At 52.9% G+C, this 21764-nt stretch overlaps 1 protein-coding gene across 4 annotated transcripts; it reads left to right on the forward strand.

Annotated features, from left to right (window-relative positions):
* Positions 1 to 529: 529 nt before the first annotated feature.
* LOC138825584 (G-protein coupled receptor family C group 5 member B) lies at positions 530 to 21754 on the forward strand. 4 transcript variants are annotated; one of them, XM_070020240.1, is made up of 5 exons: positions 9409 to 9432; positions 9989 to 10043; positions 10318 to 11348; positions 16963 to 17147; positions 18546 to 21754. In XM_070020240.1, exons 2-5 carry the CDS (start codon positions 10021 to 10023, stop codon positions 18588 to 18590), a joined length of 1284 nt encoding a protein of 427 aa, XP_069876341.1. In that variant the 5' UTR covers positions 9409 to 9432; positions 9989 to 10020; the 3' UTR covers positions 18591 to 21754. The 4 variants fall into 4 exon arrangements, with proteins under 4 accessions (XP_069876342.1, XP_069876343.1, XP_069876344.1 ...); XM_070020241.1 differs by lacking the exons at positions 9409 to 9432; positions 9989 to 10043 and adding an exon at positions 530 to 687; XM_070020242.1 differs by lacking the exons at positions 9409 to 9432; positions 9989 to 10043 and adding an exon at positions 1717 to 1865.
* Positions 21755 to 21764: the final 10 nt, after the last annotated feature.

Consider the following 21764-nt stretch of genomic DNA (forward strand, 5'->3'; position numbering starts at 1 on the left):
CCACGCACGCGGGGGCATCGGTGACGGCGGAGCGCGCCGCAGGGTCCGCCGAGCTTCCCGGCCCGCGTGGCTGGGGCGCGCCGAAGTCCGCGTTTACGGGCCGCGCTTGGGGTGCAATGCGGACCCGGACGCGGAGGGGCCGCGGCCCGGGGACCCCCGTGGGGGCGGGGCTTCGCGGGGCGGGACTTTGGTGGTGGGCGGGTCAGCAGGGCGGGCCCTGAGTGGTGGAGCGGGGCTGTAGGCGGGGCGGGTCTTCGAGGGGGAGGAGCTGTCAGGAGGGGCCTCGCTTGAGGGGCGGGGCCTGGGCGTGGGAGCGGAGCCGTGGCCGGGTCGGGGGCGGAGCCATGGGGGGGAGGCCTGAGTTGAGGGGCGGGGCTTGGCGGAGAGGCGGGGCCTGAGTGTCGGAGCCGTGGACGGGGCGGGGGCGGAGCCGTGGACGGGGCCTGAGCGCTGGGGCGGGGCCTGTGGGCGGGGCGGGGCTGGCGGGGCGGAGCCGCGGGCGCTGCTGCAGCGCGGGCCGGGCCCGGGGGCGCCTTGCGCGGCAGCTGGGCGCAGGGCGATGCGGTGAGGCGCGAGCGGAGGGCGGCGGGCGCTGAGCGGGCGAGCGGAGGCCGCAGCGGCGCTGCGGGGATGTGACTCGGGCCGAGGGCCGGCAGGATCGCCAGCGCTACGGGGCCGCGAGGGTCGGTGAGTGCGAGCCGCGGCGAAACGGGGGGCGACGCGGCGGGGACCCCCGAAACTTTTCCTGCCGTGGGCTTGGGAAGGAGGGAGGAGGCTTCTGCTTCGTGTCTGTCCCCTCCACGCCGGAGCTGAGCTGAGGGGGAAAGGGGGATCGGGTGGAGAGGAGCCGCAGAGGGCGGGACGGGCCCCGACCTCCGAGTGGAGACCCAAGTCTTCGGGGAGGGCCTCGGGGTGACCCCAGGTAAAGGGAGTCACCGCAGCCGAGCCCGAGTGAGCGGAGCCCGGGCAGGGCGCGGGAGCCGTGCTGCGGGGCGCAGGGGGCGGGGGCTGGCGCTGGACCGGGCGGACCGACCCGGGCGCCGGGGCCGGGCGCGGGGGTCAGCCGCACCTGCCGCAGGGCCTAAGGGCCAGGCCCGCAGCTGGGCCTAGGGGAGGGGACCGGAGGCACGGGCCAGGGGAGGGGGCGGAGCCGAGATCCGAGCCTGGGGGACAATTGGGGGGGCAGCTGCGTCCCATATGAGGAGGGGTCGTTTCCGTTCCAGATGCCGGGCACCGGAGCCGGGCTACGACTCAGGACTCGCCCTGTGCTGTGTCCTCTGTTCCCGGGGACGGGGGGGGGGGCGCAGAGGAGCACTGGGGATGGAGCCCAGGCCCCCTTGGCGCGGGGGGGAGGGCATAAGGACGCCCCAGAGCCTCGGGGTTCGTTCCCTCCCCAGGTCTCGCTCTGTTACACCCAGGCCTCGCCTAGTCCCCTCTCCTTGCCCCCCCCCTTCTTTTGCTAAGGGGGGCGCTGCTTGGAGCGCAGGACAAAGGCCCCTGGAGTGTGGCGGGCAGCGGCGTCCCCGCCTGGGGCCCCAACACACGCGCCAGTCTGGCTGCGGAGGGCCCCGGGATGGAGCGGGGCGGGGGGGCACCCCTGCAGACCCCGGGGGGGTCCCCCGCGACGACACGGGAGCTGGGGGGAGGGGCCTGGCACAAAACCCTCCGTACTCTGTGGGCCAAGGCATGTTATTTCGAAGTTTCTTCGGTGGGGACCAAGGGGCTTTGGGAATCGCCCAAGGCTCCGAGTGAAACTGCATGGAAATGCATGCAAATGGGCATGTGTGGGTCCAGGACCCTCCTCCCCGACGGCTTTCTCCCCGAACTGCGGCGTGACACGTCCTCCGCCAGCCCCGACAGTTGCTGTAAGTCTAAAAAAGGGGGGTCAGCTGAGTAGGATGGGGCGGGCCGGGAAGGAGTCGCTATTTGCGGCCCAGGCAGCGAGAAGCTTGGGAGTTCCTTAGAAAGATAAGCTCAGAATCTTTATTTGGACAAATATACCAGACACAGAACTGGAAGGAGGGGGGAGGGCTGTCAAGCCCAGCCTTGTATAAATTGGACACACACACACACACACACACACACACACACACACACACACACACACACACACACACACCACTAGGACAAGAGATGAAGGGTGTAGATGGATGGATACTGAGGAAGAAGGTAAAATACCTGACCAACACAGCATCTGTTTCCCACAGGCTAGCCAGAAGGCTGAGACATGGTGATGGCCCCAGAAAGTGACATAGAGCAGCTTGGGGGGAGGAGGGGGTCTCCCAGAGGGAGATCTTGAGGCAAGAATGGCCTAGGAGGTGGGAATGAGCTTGTAGGACCGGAACAAAGGCCCTCGTGGCTGGAGCCTATGGGCAGAATTGTGGGGAGGGGGGCCGCTGGGAAGGGGAGGGGGGAGATAAGAGGCACCAGCCGGATCTTGCAGTTCTGAGCCATGACAATCTAGGGTTTATTCTGTTTGGGGCAATGATCCCTTGCAGGGTTTTGAGCGGGAAGCCACAGGAACTGATTTTTAAACCATCCCCTGACCTCTGCAAGGAGACAGACAGGCCAGCAGCTCCCTTTCTCTTCTGCCATCCCGTGAATGGTGAGGCGCCGAGAGGTCCGGCTCCATCCAGCCCCGTGGGGACCGCTCTGAGCCTGGCCTGCCCTGCCCTGCCCTGAGCCAATGGGAGTGATGGCTTCCATCCTAAAGCCCCGTTCCCCACTCTCAGGCAGTTCTAATCCATCCCAGGCCCTGGGCCCCTCCAGCATTTGCTGGCAGGGCTTGGAGGGGGTCTGGAGGTGAGGGGGGGGGGAGGGTGAGTCCGATTTAGTTTGCAGAATTACAACTCTAAAGGAACCTTCCACGCTGGAACTAACGGGCAGCCAAGGATACAATTTGCATTTAAATGATTGCTTTTATTTACAGGATTGCAGCTGCTTTGCATATTCATGGATATTCATGGGTCACAGAGCTGGTGTTCTTACAGCCCTGTTTACTAACCTAGGAGAGTTTTTACGTTTGAGATTGGGCCCACTCCCCATCCCCCACCCCCAAGAGACCAGTGTCTTAGCTTGGAGAAATGAAGATTATGGGATGGAATAACTTGGAAAAGATAACCAGCCTGCGGAGGAGCTTCTCCAAGCTGGGAAAGACTCTAGTGTCAGGAAACTTTGTAACAGTTTAATCCAGGCAGCGTTGTGAGACTAAGCTAGGGTGGAGTGTAATGCTGGGGTGCGTGGGACATGTGGGGGGTGTGATACTCCCAGCCTCATCCCAGGCTTCTGTCAGATGGGGGAGGGAGGACCGAACAGGTGAACTGTGGTGGGATCCGGAACTGGGAGAAACAAAGTCTAGTCCCCAGGTGGCCAGTCCAGTCCAGTACACGTCTGGCCAAGTCACTGGACCTCTCCGTCTCCATTGTCCTGAGCTTGTCTGAACAAGAGGTAGCCCTGGCTCCCTGTATGCCAGGCTCTACGTGGAGGCCTTCCCCGGGGTTGGGGGTGGGGTGGGGGACTTCTTGCAATGATTGTGGGAAGGCAGCAGAGTCACCCCCACTGTACAGATCAGGAAACTGAGGCTCTGAGTGGTTATGTAAGTGTCACGTGGTTCTGGCCTCGCTCCCACTGCTGTCTTTCAAGCCCAGGAGTCTGATGGGAGTGGAAACTGTGTCATTTATTCAGCTGGGTACTGATCTACTGAGGATGCCTGGGGCTAGGAAAGGCTAGGGAAGCTACGCTCTCTTTCTCTTCTCTCTCTCTCTCTCTCTCTCTCTCTCTCTCTCTCTCTCTCTCTCTCTCTCTCTCTCTCTCTCTCTCTCACACACACACACACACACACACACACACACACACATTAACACATACATACTCACATGACCCTGTTCAATTTTTCTTCCCCTTCCATCTTCCAGTGCCCTCAACCACCACCATCTTAAGAATGGATGGGGTTAAGATGCCTCTGACCCCCACCCCAGGTGGAGGACTGAATGAATAGCCCTGGGGCCACCAGAATGGCGTGTTCCAGAGCCCAGTGGGACACTTGTTTCTCATTGCCCATGGGTAGATGAGGGAGAAGGGGATCCTGGTTCCTAGGTGCCCAGGTGACAAGTTGGCATCTAGGCTCCAGAAGGAGGGGGGTCTGAGTTCCGGGGTCCCTGGGCTCCACCTCAGGTCCTCTTCCCAGGAAGGCTAAGGCTTCTCTTAAGAGTACCCGCCTAGAATAGTTAAACACAGAGAAAGGCCCAGTGTTGGTGGCTCACGCCTGAAATCTTAACAACTCAGGAGGCCGAGATCTGAGGATCGAGCTTCAAAGCCAGCCCAAGTAGGCAAGGCTGTGAGACTGTTTATCTGCAATAAACCACAAGAAAACCAGAAATGGTGCTGTGGCCCATAGTGGTAGAGGGCTAACCTGGAGCAAAAGAGTTCAAGAACAGTGTCCAGGCCCTGAGTTCAAGCCCCATGATGGGGAATGGGGTTCCCCAGGGGATAGTGTACCCCTCCAGGAATCTCCCCTTCACACCTCAGGGACTTGTTGCTTGTTGTGATGGGGAAGCTGGGAGCCACGGTGACAAACACCTGGAAGAGCCCAGTGGTCTCCATGGCAACCTCCCCTCCTAGAAAACCAGGGGTGGAAGAATTCAGTGTTTCAATTTCAAAGGAAGATCAGCCCATCTTTTATTCACTTAACAGACACTTCGGCTGAGTGTGTGCTCTGTATAAACTACTGTGCAACACCCAAATAGTCTTCTTGAGTGATGGTTGATTTATTGTATTGTAATGTATTGTATTTTGGAGACAGGGTCTCAACAGGTAGGTACAGGCTAGACCTTAAACTGAAGAGCCCCCTTGCCTGTCTTCCAAAGATGTGGGACACCACGCCTGGCTCTTAATTGTTATCCTAATTCTCACCACTAACCCATGGGGGGGTGGGGGAAAGCATTGTTATCACCCCAATTTCACAGATGAGGAAAGTGAGGCCAAGAAGATGAAGTCTCAGAGGGCTAGCAAGTATTCTGGGACAGTTTTCTCCCAGAGGAACTGGCGGGGGTTGGGGGGGACCCAGGAACTGGTCCTAAGAAAGTAAGCTCTGAGCTCCACCTCTAACCCACAGGAAAGGATTTGAAACTGGGAAGGCTGACTCGAGCCATCTTGGCAAGACTTTGGGCTGGAAGCCAGCCTTGTGTGTGGCCTCAGGTAGTTTTGCTGTCCTTCACACACACAGGGTCCCTCTGCAATTTCCAGCCACTGCAGGCAGGTCCCATTGCTTGGAGAAATGGAAGAAGGAGACTCTCCACCTGCCAGCCGCTCCTGGCCCTCTGCAGAGCGACTGTATGTGTGTGCACACACACGTGCATGCACACACGCCTTGTATTTAAGAACCTCTCAGTGAGTCACATCTCTGGAAGCGTGGCTGGCAGCAGAGGTAATTAGTATGTGAGCTGAGTCTTGCACATTCATTCCCATTTATTCATTACCCCTTTGACGAGCCGCCTGCCTGCATCCCACAGGTTTGGGGTTGGGGTTTGTTGCTGGGGTTTATGCCATCGCAGTTAGGCCTGTCTTAAGGAGTATTCCAAACCCGTAATCTGGTATTGTTCCTCATGGGGCTCCTGAGGAGCAGGCTGTTGGAGGGGGGGGGGCAAGTGGCTGATGGTACAGGACTGGGTTTCCTGCCCAAGGGTATGCCCAAGGGGCAGGCTTCTCCGCTGTGTGTGTCCTGGTTCTGATCCTGTAGCCTTTGTGTGGCTCAATCAAACTTCAATTTAAATCTCTCAGACCCTCGGTTTTCTCCTCTATGAAAACATTGCCTTTCTGGATGATGTCAGGATCAGAGAGTGAATTTATAAATTTACTCATTTAAGTTCTGGAACTCAACAGACAAGGGTAGCCCAGGCTTTATCCCTCATGCCTATAAGCCCAGCTACTTAAGAGTTGGAGATCAAAAGATGGGAGCTGTAGGTCAAGCCCAGACCAAAAAGTTCGTGAGACTCCACCTCTACAAACAAGTCAGATGTGCTGGTACACATCTATCAGCCTTGCTATACAGAGGGGGAAATAGGTAGGAGGCTTGTGGTCTGAGGCCAACTTGGCAAATATATATATATATGGAAAAATTACAGAAAGTAAAAAGGCCTGAGTGGGTGGGTGTGTGCCTAGACTTGGGGTCTGGTGGAGAGAAGCAGATCAAAAGAGTAATAAAATAAAATGATGGAAAATAATGACGAAGGTCATAACTGGTGTTTGAGCAGTGGGAGAACGGGGAGGATCTGTTTTAGGCTGGGAGGCCTCTCCAAATGATGCCCCCTTAGAGCCTGGGCCTGTGGAGGAGCCAGGGACAATAGGCACAGTTGTTTGCCTTGGGCTCCACCCCTTCCTGGCTTGACCTTGGACAAGCCCACTGGCTCTGGACCACAACATTTAACTCCCATCCCATAAATGAAGATAGTGCAAGGAGTTGCCTTGGGCTAATCTATAGATTCTTGCATGTTGCTGATGTGGCAGGCACCCAAGGGTGCTCAGAACATAGGAAGCAGTTACCACGGTGCCACTCAATGTGGAAGAATTTTGAAAGCATCTTTGTTGGCAAGTTCACGTGGGCTTAATTCCCAACAGGGCCTGCTTGGAATGGCAAAAGACCAGACTTGGTTTCAGGCATGGATGAACCCAGCCGCACAGAGTACTAGGCCTCTAGTCCGTCCCTTAGCTGTCTCCTCTGGGTCAGCGTTACTCAGAAAGGCAAGCTGGTCCTTCTCTACTTCTAGCTTACCAACTCCAGCAAAAACACCAAGCTCTCTTTCCAGTTATTGTGAGCAAAATTCCCGTGGCTGATTCTTATAGGTCTGTTTGGGGCTAGGTCTATCTGAGCCAATCAGTGTGGCCAAAGGGTAGGACTAATGATCTGATTGGCTAGACCTGAGGTGGTAGCTTTCCAAAGGAAAATCAGGGGCTCTCTTTAGAAATGGGAGAACCAAAGGGTTCTACCTTGCAGGGATGGAAGCAGAAAGCATTAGTGTATCCATTTCCTGTCAGAAAGGAGGCAGGACCTAAAGGCCTGGACCCAGCTTCTGGAGCTTTGGGCGCCATCTTGGTGTTCTCATGATGTCTATAGATTTCCTGTTGGAGTTGGAAAGTCCAGCAAGAGCAGCTGTGAAGTCAGGCCAAGGAAGAGAGCTCCCCCTGAGAAAGAGAGTGATCTTGCTAAAGAAGGCCAAGTTTTTGCAAGGACGTGCCATGGGGTTCAGGCCCAAGGCTGCCTGGTTTCCCGGCATCGACCACACCAGCTCTGACTTTAATGTCTAAGCCAGGCTTTTCCAGCTGGCACCCCATTGCCTTCCTGAGCTGGATAACGCTATGTGATGGAGACTGTTCTTTGAATGATAAAGAATAGGCACCACCCTTGTCTTCCATCCAACAGATGCCCTCTTTCCAACTGTGAGAACCAAAAATGTTCTTAGGGACCAGGTATGGTGGTTACTTGGGAGATCAGGAGGACTGAGGTTCAAGATCAAACTGGGCAAAAAGTTAAACAAGCTCCCATTTCAACCAATAAGCTGCATGGGGTGGTACACAGTGCCTGTAATCTCAATTTATATAGGAAGGTAGGAGGCTTAGGTAGAAGGATAGAGATCTGAGGTCAGCCCCAGGAAAAAAGCAAGAGACTCTATCTGAGAAATAACTAAAGCACAAAGGGTTCAAATGGTTGAATACTTACCTGTCAAACAAAAGTGCCCTTTGACATTGATAAATGTCCCCTGGAGTGTGGTGTGTGTGTGTGTGTGTGTGTGTGTGTGTGTGTGTGTGTGTGAGAGAGAGAGAGAGAGAGAGAGAGAGAGAGAGAGAGAGAGAGAGAGAGAGAGAGAGAGAGAGAGAGTAAAGTATAAAAGTGCCCTTGGTTAAAAACCACTAGCTCAGGGTTGTTGGATGGGGGGGGGGAGAGTGGGCAAGACTCTAGAACCCCTGGGAGACACTTAGAGAGGCTGCCTGGGGTATGTTTACTGAGACTGGCTATGACACATCTCAGTTGCCGCCTGCTTCTAGAACTTTGTGACAAGCAGTTCTGTCTAGAGCGACCTTCTCTGGTGGTATCACATGGGATGTGCCCAGTGGCTGTGCTACGGAAGTGATCCCAGGGTGCAGTTGTGAGACATGGTGATGGACACGTTTGGAGGTGTTAGGTGTTAAGTGGGTCAACCGCAAGGCCCTGGCCAGTCTGCCAGTGACATACAGGTTACGTGTGAACCCAAGAGTAAGTGAGGAGACCACCAAGCCAGCTCGTCACTGACATCCAAGCTGCCCCTGCATCCCTGAGTTTGCCCGAGTGCTATGCTGGGCTCTTGTTGGAGGAGCCCTGTCTTGCTGAGTGTCTTGCCTGCCTCCTTCGGTTTGTAGGCCAAGGAGACAGCCCCATACCACACCAGCCATCTTCTGCATCAACAATGATTTATAGCCAGCCTCCTGGCCCAGGCGGGATCTGAGATGCTCACAGGAAGAACCGAGAAGCAGCCCAGTTGGGTCGATACTGAATTTACTTATGGAAGCCCCAGGGGTGCTACCTGCTGCTGCTGCTGCTGCTGCTGCTGCTGCTGCTGCTGCTGCTGCTGCTGCTGCTGCTGCTTCAGAACAACAGGTGGCTACAAGCCATCAAGGGCTGAGTTAGGCCAGAAATGAGCAAGAGTCCAGCTTCCAGGGTTGTGGCCCCGCTCAGAAGCAAGGCATCGGTGGCATGGTGACAAAGGCCAGTCACGAAGGATTTATGACATATCTACTCCATGCTCTTCCGTGCCATATGGGACATTCGGTGGTGTCTAGAGACATCTTGGATGGAGAAGGTGACGCACACTCCTGGCAGGTCTTGTGAAGGGCAGGGAGGCTGCCTGCACAGGGCAGGCCCAACAACAAAGCGCCATTCTTCCAAGGCTGAGAAAGCCTGGTCTACGGATGAGTAGATAAGGTTCATCCTGCCACGTCCCCCGTTCAGCCACATCTTGCAGGAAGGGAGGAGAGGACAGGAAGGGGGGAGAAGAAGAAACAAGAGAGGCAGCAAAAAGCAGAACAAGCAACAATAATGACAACAACAACAACCAAAAAAAAAAAAAAATGACCGGCTTGATTAGAGTGAAGAAAGGAGACAAGAGACCGCTGTCTGGGGTGGGGACGAGGTGTTCTTGGCCCCAGTTGGCGCTGATGGCCTCAGAGCCGAGCTTGGGGGAGGAGAGGCAGAAGATTGCACAGCGATCTAGAGACACACGGGCCGTGTCCAGGCAGAGGGGTGCCGGATGCAAAGAGAACACTTGGGGGAAGTGCAGGGGGGAGGCTGCTGTGTGGAGGGGCTGCTTGTCTGGGGACAAGAAAGAGAGAGAGAGAGCTTCAGAGAGTGAGTGGCTTGAGCCTCCAGAGATTGCGGGAGGAAGACAACTGTGTGAGAGCGAGGTAGGGCAGGGAAGGGAGGGTGACAGTGTCTTTTGAACAGCATTCCTCCTCGGTATCTTGTGGGGGAAGGAAGGCTGTTCTGGGATAGCCTGGGCACCCCCAACGGGGTATCAATCAGTATCTGAGGATGCTTAAGTCATTCCTAGGGGCCTTATATGCTTGGTCCGTATTTGACAAGGGAAAAAGTGGATATAGAGCCCACCCTTCATCTTCCCCATCCACAGATGCCAAGGTTCTACTACCTGTGAGACTCTGCGAGGCTGGAGAAGGTCTCTTATAGGACTCATGGCGGGGGGAGGGGGTTCACTTGGAACAGGTGTCACTTCCTGAGATCCTGTGTGGTACCCTATACAATGGAGGTCACAATAGGACCTTGCCTCACAGGGCATTATGAGCACTGGCTGTGTCCAGTTACTAGGTCCACAGCGAGCCATCTGTCACATGTTAGCTGTTACGGTTTGGAGATTGATACAGGGGATGTGTGTGGTGGTTCCAGCTCACAGTGCCTAGCCTGTAGCTGTCCTTTTAAAACTTCCTTATTCCCTTATTTCTGAAGAGGTCGGACGTGGCCAGCAAGTATTGAATTGAATGAATAAAGACATGCAGAGAAGGTGAGTTGGGTCTTTGTCCCAACTGGGCCACTGGCCACTTGTGATGGTGACTTCAGGGTGGTCGCTGGTCCAGGTCTGGGGTGCAGATGGGAGATGAAGGCTCTGTGAAGGCCACAGAGCCTGGGAGAAGGTAGGGTGCCTTTCCAAGGGGCCAGGTGGATGGATTTGTGGCAGATCTTCAAGAAATTGGGAGAGAGGGGATCCTCACAATGGCTTGATCTTTCTTTCTAATCATTCCTCCCCCCTCCCCCCCATCCCCCATCCTATTTTCTAGAACATTCCAAGTATCAGAGAGAAAGATGAGAACCCACCAGGTGCTCCCTTTCCTCGTGCTCTTGGTGATCGCCTCTGTGGCCTCTGAGAACGCCAGCACGTCCCGGGGTTGCGGGCTGGACCTTCTCCCTCAGTACGTGTCTCTGTGCGACCTGGACGCCATCTGGGGAATCGTGGTGGAGGCAGTGGCCGGGGCGGGCGCCCTGATCACGCTGCTTCTGATGCTGATTCTCCTGGTCCGGCTGCCCTTCATTAAGGACAAGGAGAAGAGAAGGCCGATATGCCTGCACTTCCTCTTCCTCCTGGGGACCCTGGGCCTCTTCGGGCTGACCTTCGCCTTTATCATCCGGATGGACGAGACCATCTGCTCCATCCGCCGCTTCCTCTGGGGCGTGCTCTTCGCGCTCTGCTTCTCCTGCCTGCTGAGCCAGGCGTGGCGCGTGCGGAGGCTGGTGCGCCACGGCACGAGCCCGGCCGGCTGGCAGCTGGTGGGCCTGGCGCTGTGCTTGATGCTGGTGCAGGTGATCATTGCCACCGAGTGGCTGGTGCTGACGGTGCTGCGTGACACGAAGCCGGCCTGTGCCTACGAGCCGATGGATTTCGTCTTGGCCCTCATCTACGACATGGTCCTGCTGGCCATCACGCTCGCCCAGGCGCTCTTCACGCTGTGCGGCAAGTTCAAGAGGTGGAAGCTGAACGGGGCCTTCATCCTCATCACCGCCTTCCTCTCCCTGCTCATCTGGGTGGCCTGGATGACCCTGTACCTCTTCGGCAACATCATCATGCGGCAGGGAGATGCCTGGAGCGACGCCACACTGGCCATCACGCTGACGGCCAGCGGCTGGGTCTTCGTGATCTTCCACGCCATCCCCGAGATCCACTGCACCCTCCTGCCACCCCTGCAAGAGAGCCCGCCCAACTACTTCGATACATCGCAGCCCAGGATGCGGGAGACGGCGTTCGAGGAGGACGCGCACCTGCCGAGGACCTACATGGAAAACAAGGCCTTCTCCATGGACGAGCACCATGCAGGTAGTTGGGGAGCACGTGGGGGCCGCTCTGGCATGCCGACTTCGGGGGGCCCCCCTCCTACCTCGCCCCAGGGGCAGGTGTCTAAGTTCTGTGGCTTTGGGCAGGTTGCAGGATCTCTCTGAGCCGTAATTGATATAATAGGAATGAATGAGAGAATGTGTTTCATAGAGCTGTCGTGGGAGGCGGCATACAAGCACCATGCCCCTGGAGGAACTGGCATGGAGCTTGCCAGTCCTGGTTGGGTTCTTTCCCCCCCCCCCAAAAAAAAATCAGACTAGGAGTGGAGAGCAAGATGTGATGACAGGTCATCTGGAGTGGGTCACAGACAGTAGGGGCTCCATGCTGCTTGGGAATCCTTTGAGGACATGTATGTGTAGAATGTGTCCCCCAGCTGGCCCACCACAAACACCTGCCTCCCAGTTACAAGTCCCCAGAACTCCTGAGTGGGCTGAGCAAGTTCCGCTGGGTTCTGAGACTGGAAGGAAGAGCCAGTGGGACTTGAGCGACATTGTCCAGGTACCCGGGACTGCACGTCCCTGCTGTAGCCCTGACTCAACACCAAGTCACAAGGCAGGACCTACCCAGGGGGTCCGGTGCATGACCCCGCATGCTCCTTGGAACTGTCATGTGAAAGGAACTGGCTAGGTTCCTACACCCAACATTAAGTAAAATAACCTGTCCAAGCATTGGTGGCTCACGCCTGTAATCCCATCAAGAGGCTGAAATCTAAGGATTGAGGTTCAAAGCCAGCCTGGGCAGGAAAATCTATGAGATTCTTATCTCCAATGAATCACCAAAAAGCTGGATGTGGAGGTGTGGCTCAAGTTGGTAGAGTGCCAGCCTTGAACAAAAAGCTGAGGGACAACACCCAGACCCCTGAGTTCAAGCCTAAGGACTGTAATAACAACAACAACAAAAAATGAGAGCTGGTAGGTATGGTAGTGCATGCCTGTAATTCCAGCTACTCAGAAGGCAGAGGTTAGTAGGATTGCAGTCTATGCCTAGTCCGGGCAAAAGTGTGAGACCCTATCTGGAAAAGAGAGAGAGAGACAGAGAAAGGAGGAGAGAGAGAAGGAGAGGGGGGAAGGGAGGAGCAAAAGGATGAGGGAATGACTCAAGTGGTAGAGTGCTTACCTAAGATTAGGCACAAGGCTGTGAGTTGAACCCAAGGGTACAGCTGGGGAATAGGACCCACAAGGAGAGTTGGCTGGGCATGATGATGCACATCAGTGGAAGGCAGAAGGCAGAAGCAGGAGGCTCGAGTGTGGGCAGTGCCGTCCCACGGGGTGCTGAGGTCAGTGTTATGGTGGCCATGCCAAGGTCAGGAGCTCCAGAGCTCCGGGAGCTTTTGGATACTGCGGTTTTCCATCAGGCACTGGGATTTATTTTCTGATCTTTCGCGCAGTAAAAAACTCTGCTGGCCTCCGCTTCCCACAGTAGCTGACGCTGCACCAAGCATGATTTGTTCTTCGTCCAGCTTTTGGTCAGTTAACTCTTTGCAGGAATAAAAAGAAAACTTCCTATATCCACACTGAAATGCCCACACTGCACCCCAGTAAGGTAGACTAAGAAGTGTTCCCCCTCACCCCACAATCTGTTCATTCCATTCGAGCCCTCCTCAAAACCCTACCTCTTCAGTAACCTTGGGTGTTGTCAGATTTGGGGGAGAGGGGGAATAAGGTTTACTGGGGTTTGAACTCAGGACCTCACACTGGCTAGGCAAGTACTCTACCACTCAAGATATGCCTCCACACCCTTTTGTGTTTTGTTTTGTGTTTTTGATCCCTCCTTGGGATCATCCCCAGTGCGTTGCCAACAAGGTTCACAGGAGCAAGCAGAGCAGGCTTGGGTAAGGAAGGCCCTTTACCTCCGGAGGCTCACACAGAGAGAAATCTAGATGGTAGAAGGCCTAGATGGACAGCCTTCATTTCAGAAACCCTTGCTCTGCTGGCAGGGGACCCATATGGGCATACACCTTTGCCAAGGTAGGCACAGCTGCTGGCATCTGTGGTACTGACTTCAGCCAGTTTAGGAACCTGGCCCCCATAAGGGGGCCTTACCCCTGAGCCCACTGGACTCAGCCCAGGAGCGGAACTTGATCGTGTTTCTCTGGCTTCTGAAACTTCTGGCCAGCCTTTTGGCCTCTCTTCCTTTAAGAGTGTGTCTGAGGTGGGAGGAGGGGCTGTACCATGGTGGCTGAGCCATGCCCAGGCTGCGTCATACCCAAACCTCCCTCAGCTGGGACCCCAACAAACTCTCGCTGCACCAGTCTGTTCCTTTTTGTTGTTATTGTCCTGGGGCTTGAACTCGGTTCTTGGCCGCTGTCCCTGAGCTCTTCAGCTCAAGGCTAGCACTCTACCACTTGAGCCACAGCGCCATTTCCGGTTTTCTGGTGGTTAATTAGAGATAAGAGTCTCATGGACTTTCCTGTCCAGGCTGGCTTGGAACTGTGATCCTCAAATCTCAACCTCCTGAGTAGCTATGATTACAAGTATGAGCCACCAGCGCCGCTCTGCTACTTATTAATAAGAGTCCCCAGGGTATGTGATAAAAGATTAAAATAAGTCTCAGATCACATGTTAGGAGACGTTTCTGAGCCATAGTAAATGTTTATACCTTTTAAGGGTGAAGTTGTAGTTTGAGTGGTAGAGTGTCTGTCTGGTAAACTTGAAGTCCTGCGTCCAAACCCCAGGACTACAAAAAAAGGAAAAAAATAGTTTACCTTTCAAGGAGCAAGACAGAGAATGTGTTATTTCTTCTTCTCTTTGAGGCTTTGTGCTTTAAAGATCTCATTAGAAGCCAGGTGCTCATGGCTCACATCTTAATTGTAGCCACTCAGAAGGCTGAGTTCTAAGAATCACTGTTCAAAGCTACCCCGGGCAGGAAAGTCCACCAGCCCAGGAAAGTCTATGAGCCTCTAATGTCTAATTAACCAGCAAAAAGCTGGAAGTAAAGGTCAGGTTCAAGTGGTAGAGCACTAGCCCTGATCAAAAAAGCTAAGGGACAGTGCTCAGGCCCTGAGTTCAAGCACCAGCACACACACACACACACACACACACACACACACACACACACACACACACACACACACACGAATGCACAGTTTACACCCATGAGATCTCATTAGAGCAAATAAACTGGACCTTTGCTTCCTGCCTGGCAACACAAGAAATGTCTGGCATTCAGTCTATGTGCTTTTTGGTTCCACGGGGGATCCCCTATGGGTGAACCAGAACTCATTGCCTTTCAGATCTGGCCCAGGGTGGGAAGAGTGTTACTCAGGCCTCCTCTTGAAGCCTGTTGCAAGTTAGTAATTTAGAAATCCAATTTGAATAGACAAAGGCACTAAAAAGAAAAACAGCAACCTTCCCCTGCCCCAAAGTTACTGGGCAGCAGGCTTTAGGAAGGATTAGATTCAGGAGACTCAAGTTACATCAACATTTTCTCTCCATCTCTCGGTTGCTGGCATCAAGACAGCCCATGGCTCCAGAGTCTGGGAAGAGAGATAGGTGCCAGGAGGCTGGTGCAAAAATCCCAGCTTTAACTTTGATTGGACCTGAAGGCCATTACCTAAACCAATCAGTGTGTTTGGAACAGGAAGAGAGGAATGCTCTGATAGGTCAGACCGAAGTCACATAATCACCTCCTCAGATAGGGAGAAGGCAACAGTCAGGAGTCTAGAGTGTATGGGAGGGATATTCACCAGAGAATCACAAATAGCTTCTACAGAGAGGGGCACCCTTCCTCTGGCCAAGGCACCCCACCGGTGAACAAGAGACTGGAACCTTTCTGTCTGTGACGAGAATGTGTTTGTAGGCCAAGTCTCTCGCAAGAGTCTATAGATGGGCTTTCCCATTCTGTGCTTTTCCCAGCAGCCCCCCAGAAATCCAAGCTGTCTTGTTACATTTTTAGCCAGCAAAGTGTCTATTCTCAGAATAAAGTGAATCCTTTTTCAGTGAATCGTGTGTGTGTGTGTGTGTGTGTGTGTGTGTGTGTGCGAGCGCGCGTGCACGCACACACTAGAACTGGGGCTTGACCCCAGTGTCTCAAGCTCTCTTGGCTTTTTTACTCAGTCAGCACTCTACCACTTGAGTCATAGCCCACCTCTAGCTTTTTTCAGGTTCATAGGAGATAAAGAGTCTCACAAACTTGTGCCGCTTTGAACAGCAAATTCTTAGATCTCAGCCTCCTGAGTAGCTAGGATTACAAGCGTGAACCACTGGTGCCCAGCTAACATGAGTATTTTTCAATGAAGATGATAAAGATACCATCCTATAGCTGATAGGATTTTTGCTGTTGCTGTTGCTGTTCTTATTGTTATTGTATGTTTTACAGTGCTGGGGATGGAACCCAGGGCTTCATGCATGCTAGACACGTTCCCTATGGCTGAGCCACTTCCCCAATCCTAAGAACCCAGCATAGTTTTGCACAGTCCCGTGGGCTTCTGACAAATGCATATCCTTCTATAGTGCCCTATTGAGTGTTCACTGCCCTCAGATGCCACCAGGTCCATTCAGCCACCCCTCTCCCACCCACTGCAGCCCTGATCTAGACCCTGACAATCAGTAATCTCCGCCTGTCTCCATAGCACCGTCCTTTCTAAAAAATGACATTGTTGGAACCACACATTACAAGGGTAACACACTGGATTGTTTCACTTGGAAGCATGTGTTTCAAGCTCCTCCGTGTCTTTTTCATTGTACTTTTTTTTTTCTTTGTACAAAAAGAAAAACTCTCAAACATTGAGTTCTATTGGCTCTTGCCTGTAATCAGGAGGCTAAGATCTGAGGATCAGGGTTCAAAGCCAGCCTGGGAAGGAAAATCCGTGAGATTTGTCTGCAGTTAACCAACACAAAGCAAGTGGAGCTGTGGTAGAGCACCAACCTTGAACAGACAAAAAAAAAAATTAATAGTGACCAGGCCCTGAGTTCAAACCCCAGTATCAGCACAAAAGAAAAATCAAAAAAGGAAGTCTCACTCCCAAAGTAAAGCAACAAAGCAGAGTAGGATCTGTCCACCTGTCAAGGGGAGAATGCTGACTTATTTTGTCCAAGGCTGCCTTTTTGCTTTCTCATTTCAAAATAAGCCTACATACATGGGAGGGTGCTTTCACACAAGGACAGACACCGTGGTGCACTTGATGTCTCTGTTCTCAGCCATCCCTATCTCTGCCTGTCTCCATGACAGCGACTGCCAAGCCTTCACTGACCTGAGCCCCCGAAGGTCTCCATTGTGCAGAGAGGCGAAGGACTCTTTTGTGAAAAGAACCTGATGCACCTGTCCCTTAAGGGGCCTGCATGGGGTGGGGAGGGTCAAGGTTTAGCCCTGGCCTTCTCTCACTCTGACCCTCATCCTGGACTCTACAAACTTCCCAGTCCCACTGAGCCAGGTCAGGTGGTAGAGAGGCCAAAGAGAACAAAGCTTGTTTGTGACTTCTGAATCAAAGCTTGTGACTAGGGGGAGGAGCTACAGTGGTGGGCAGGCGGTGGGGGTGCCAGATTGGACTGTGTCCCTGATGCAGGGAAAGAAAACCGAATTGTCTCTCTTTTTTTTATGTTGTCCTCCTGCCAATCCCTCCCCCTTCTCTCCCCTCCCTCCCTCCCTCCTTCCTCAGCTCTTCGCACAGCAGGATTTTCCAATGGCAGCTTGGGAAAAAGGTCTGGTGGTGGCAGCATGGGCAAGAAACCCAGCGTCACCACTGGGAAGAAACCAGGTGTCTTGGGAAACCAACCAAGCGCTCCGTTTAGAAGCAACGTGTATCAGCCAACCGAGATGGCTGTCATGCTCAATGGAGGGACTGTAAGTATCTAGGTGTGAGCCTCAGTGTCCCATTCTGTGTCCACAGCTGCTTTTGGCAGCTGCTTTTTGGGGACAGGCAGCCCTGCCAGCTACCTGCATGCAAAGCTTCTGTTTCATCTTCCCCTCTGACCCCTTTCTCCACACACAGAACATTCACCTCTGCCCACTCCTTCTTTCTTGGTATTCTTTTTCCCAGTGAATTTCGTACCTTCTCTTGGGGAGAGGCGACATGAATGAAAAGCCCCCAATGATAAGAATCTCCCTCTCAGATTTGGCTGATGTCCACCTAGATAAAGCCCCCCCTCTCATCACCACTCTGGGTAATGTGTCCTAGCTGGGCACTACCCTCCCCCAACTCCCTGTAAGAGACATCTTGAAGAACTGAAGCAATGACCATTTGTCTTCCTCAAAGACAAAAGCTGTTTACTATCTGATGCCAAACAGATCATCAGCAGAACTGTCGCCCTCTCCGTTTTTGCCTCTGTGGAGTGACATCATTTTGCTTCTCCAGCAAACCAAAGATGCTCTCTCATCCTTACATTTATTTTCCAAACATAGCTACATGCTTCTTTCAGCAATGACCCATGAGCCAGTTTACATATGTAAATTGGATTTCCATTCTTTATTTCACATGACCATTTCATAACAACCTGAGTTGTTTTGGGGTTTTGTTTTTGTGTCTTTCAATGGAAGTCAAGGATGGTTTGATCTTGGGTGGGGAGCTTTGTCTTTTCTAGCCTTCAAAATGGAACCTGCTTGGCCCTTGTTCACATTGGTCTAAAACAAGCACAAAAAATCACAGTTACAGATTTGTGTTCTTAAAACCCCTCTGCAACCCACTGAGCTTATTGTCCCATTAAGGAAAGTCAGGAGTCAGGAAGCTTTGGCTTGTGTCATAATAAATATGGCCAGAAAAGGCCAGATCTATCACAATTAATTCCTCCTTGTCCTTCAAGGCCAATGTGGAGAAATAAGTACCAGGTCTTAGAATGGGATTAAGTTAGAAACTAAGAACACACCCAGTGGTAGAGTGCTCAGAATGCTCCAAGGTGTCGTATTCCATCTCCAGCACACCAAAAAGGGAGGGAGGGAGAGAGGGAGGAAGAGAGGGAGGGAGGCAGGAAGGGAGGGAGGGAGGGAGGGAGGAAGCAAGCAAGGAAGGAAGGAAGGAAGGAAGGAAGGAGGAAAGGAAGGAAGGAAATGGAAGAAGGGAGGGAGGAGAGGGAGGGCCTGGGTAAGGAAGCATATTACTAGGTCAAAGTAAGATAAACACCTCCACTCCACTCCCACCCCCAACCACCCCCCCCCCGGGCACATTGTGGTAAGGAGGTCAGCTTCTGATGTCATCTTTGCCAACCACCAGAGTTCTCAGTGTGTTACCCTTGTGTGTCATTCCAGATCCCAACCGCTCCGCCAAGTCACACTGCAAGACACCATTGGTGACAGACTTTTCAGTTCCAGAGAATAAGAATCTCTCTTACCGATTTTATTCCCTGGCCGTGTCTTTCTTGAGGGAGAAATCAGTAACCGTAGCCGACCCAGGCCACCTCGCAGCCAGCCAGGAGATGTGGAAATCCCAGCCAAGGGATTTCGTGTAAATGTGAACCCGGATGAACTGAAAAGCTAACACTGACTGCCCCGCCTCCCCCCCAACACACACACACACACACACACACACACACACACACACACACACACACACACACAATGCTAAACCAACCTATCTGTGCACACTGAAGCAGAGCTCATTGCAAATAGTGTTAGGGCTCACTCAGAGATGTGGCTAGGAAGAGAGGTAGAATAAAACCAAATTGGGCCCGGCGGAAGTTGATTTATTATGGCAGAGGAAGGTGGGGAGACACCTTTCCACCCTCCTCCAATGAGGGCTGGACCCTAGGGGGCCTCTTGGAAATGACCTAGTTGCTGAGCACAACTCCTGGCTTGCCTGTGGTTGTCACATTTCAGAGCTTATGGGAGTGATAAGCTGAGCCCAAGCAAAGCATGGGGGAGCTTCATAATCAGTAGTGGTGGAGGGATGCTGGCGCGGGCCAAAGAAAAAATACTCTCTGGGCCTTGAAGTGACCAACTCACGGAGAAAGTGGTGACTCTTGCTGGAGCCTTATTGCTGAGGCAAGAAAAGCAAGTCCCTCCCCCTGCCTATTTGAACAAGCAATGGCACCTTCTCCCTTAACCATCTCTTATTCCTGCACTTACAGATGCCCCTCTAAGACCTTTCCCAATCATATTCTCATGTCCATGTCAAATGCTCAAATCAGATCAATCACCCAGCTTGAACCTACCATCCTCTCCCCGCAACCTTTTTGGAGACAGGTTGGAAGGCCAGGTGCCACAGCAGCCTTTCTGTGATGATGTCCCATTGTTCCCCCACTCCCCTAGGATGGAGAGGTGTGGTATTCTTCTGTCCAGCAAATAGAGATTGTTCTCCATGGCTGTGGGGAAGGTTCCAGGGTAGAGTGAACCATATGAGGGTTTCTTACTTCTGGAGGGGGGTGGGAGGGTGTACGCACCTTGGGGGTTTTTTTGTTGTTGTTGTTGTTTTCTTTTTTGCTGGTTTCATGCAAATGGCTGTTCTCCAAGCCCATTTTGCTTCTGTCATGATGCCCATCTGTCCTGAGCAAGTCATTCTTTTGTTATTTGGCATTTGCAGCATCCCAGCCATTAAAAGCCCTGTGTTCTGTGCACTGTTTGGCCAGCATAATCGCCAGCACCCATTCAAGGCAAAAGAGTTTTTAACCTGACGGCGTGGAATGTAGACACAAGGGAGGGGCCTTCTGCATCTAATCACTATGTTGCTTTTTCTATACAACTACCCATAAGCCTTTAACCTTTAAACAAAATGGAAAAAGAAAAAATAAAAGGGTTAGTGTTCGGAGGAAGGAGGGAGGACGTGAGTCCTTCAGAAGCCAGTACATCTGAGCCAAGTATGTTTTAATAAACCTGATTTCCCCCCCCCCCATTGGGACCCTAGTCTTCTGCTGCATCCCCCTTCCCTACACAGCCCTGCCCGTCCTTGCAGACCGCTGGGGAGATAAAGGCCAGTGTGGTCAGCCATGTGTGGCCAGCCTGTGGCTTTTCCTGAACTGCTCGTGTATTTCCATGCATGGGGACAAGAAAGCATGGCACTGACCTATTACTGACCTATTACTCCTGCCTGACGCCTCAAGCATGTGTTTCCTCTTAGAGAGTTCCCACCATGCCTCAGGCTGAACTGAGGTCTTGGGGAAGGAGGGAGAGCAGCTAGGGTGGGACTAAGGGAGGTGCATGTAGACTGGGCGTTGTGAACATGTAAACACTCACTGAGCACTTGGGGGCCCATCCTGGTGGAGGCGGAGGACACCAGCAGTACACCTTCTCCTGCCAGGAGATGGTCGCCCAGCCCCGCTGTCTGGAGTCCTTTGGAGCTTTCTGATGCCATCCGTGACTCACCCAGACCCCCTCCTTACAGAAGGGGGGAGTTCACCCCATCACAGTGGAAGTGAACGTGGGACAAATGGCGATCCGCAGATCATCTCTGAGCCGTGGGAAATTCCTTGAGACCTTTAGGGTATTTGTTTTTCCTTTTCAAATCTCTTTGGTAGGTTAGTGCGCCTCTGGGTTTTTGTTTATTTTGGCTTTTTTCTTCTTCTTCTTTAGGACCAGGGTGAGCTGAATGTTCTCAGGATGGGTGGAGGTGGGAGTGAGGGCAGAGGGAGAGATTTGCTATTCTTGCCATGGGTTCAAAGTTCAATCTGAGGAGTGCCAGGAACAGCTCTTCACCACCCAGAGCCTGTGAAGGCAGCACCCCCCACCCCAACAAAGCTAAAGTACAGACTGGCCTGTCTCTTTAAGATCTGATGGTGTAAACAAAATGGGGGCGGGGCGGGGGGTCCTGCCATCACAGCAGCATCTGTGAATAATCCCCAATTGTAAGCACAAATCTTCACACATCCGGTTAGTGACAGACATCTCTTTGGGACTATCCTAGCCACTCCTGTCCCTTTTATGAAGCTTGTTCTATCTTGGGGTGAGGGGCCCAGAGAAAGAGCTCTGAGATTTTACCATTTAACAGACAGGGAAGGCCCTGTGTGCCTGCTGGGTTGCAGGGTTTTGATTCCCTTGTTGAAAGCTGGGCATCCAGAGCTCCCCGCCCCCCACCCCCAACCCCAGCACAGATGCAGTCAGGGCTACAGAACAATTGTAGAGTAGGGACAGCTTCTGGGTTAGCCAAGACTCAGGCTGAACCCCAAATGAAAGGAAGGCTCTGTAGCTTTGATAGGCGAAGATGTTAGTAAAGATGCCAGCTGATGGCGGTTCTCGGCAGGTGCTTTTTCTTAATTGATCCAAGAGCTCAGGCTCATTTTAATAGATAATATATATTTATTAAGAGCATTCACGTGTGTTTTATAATGTTCCTTGATTTCCCCTTTGCTGACTCGCATATTCAGAAAAATAAAAATCGTTCAAGAAGCTTCAAGACAATCAATATGTACCATACATGATTGTAATATAAATACTGCAGAGTTAAAAGTTGTGAAGCATGGGCAGATAGGTTTTATTTTCAAAATGCTGTTCTTAACCCAAAAATAAAGGCTTTACTATTTACACAAGACGTGTGCT

This window comes from Dipodomys merriami, unplaced genomic scaffold (genome assembly GCF_024711535.1).
Source record: "Dipodomys merriami isolate MVZ:Mamm:240054 unplaced genomic scaffold, mDipMer1.0.p SCAF_138, whole genome shotgun sequence".
In the NCBI taxonomy this organism is placed as follows: domain Eukaryota; kingdom Metazoa; phylum Chordata; class Mammalia; order Rodentia; family Heteromyidae; genus Dipodomys; species Dipodomys merriami.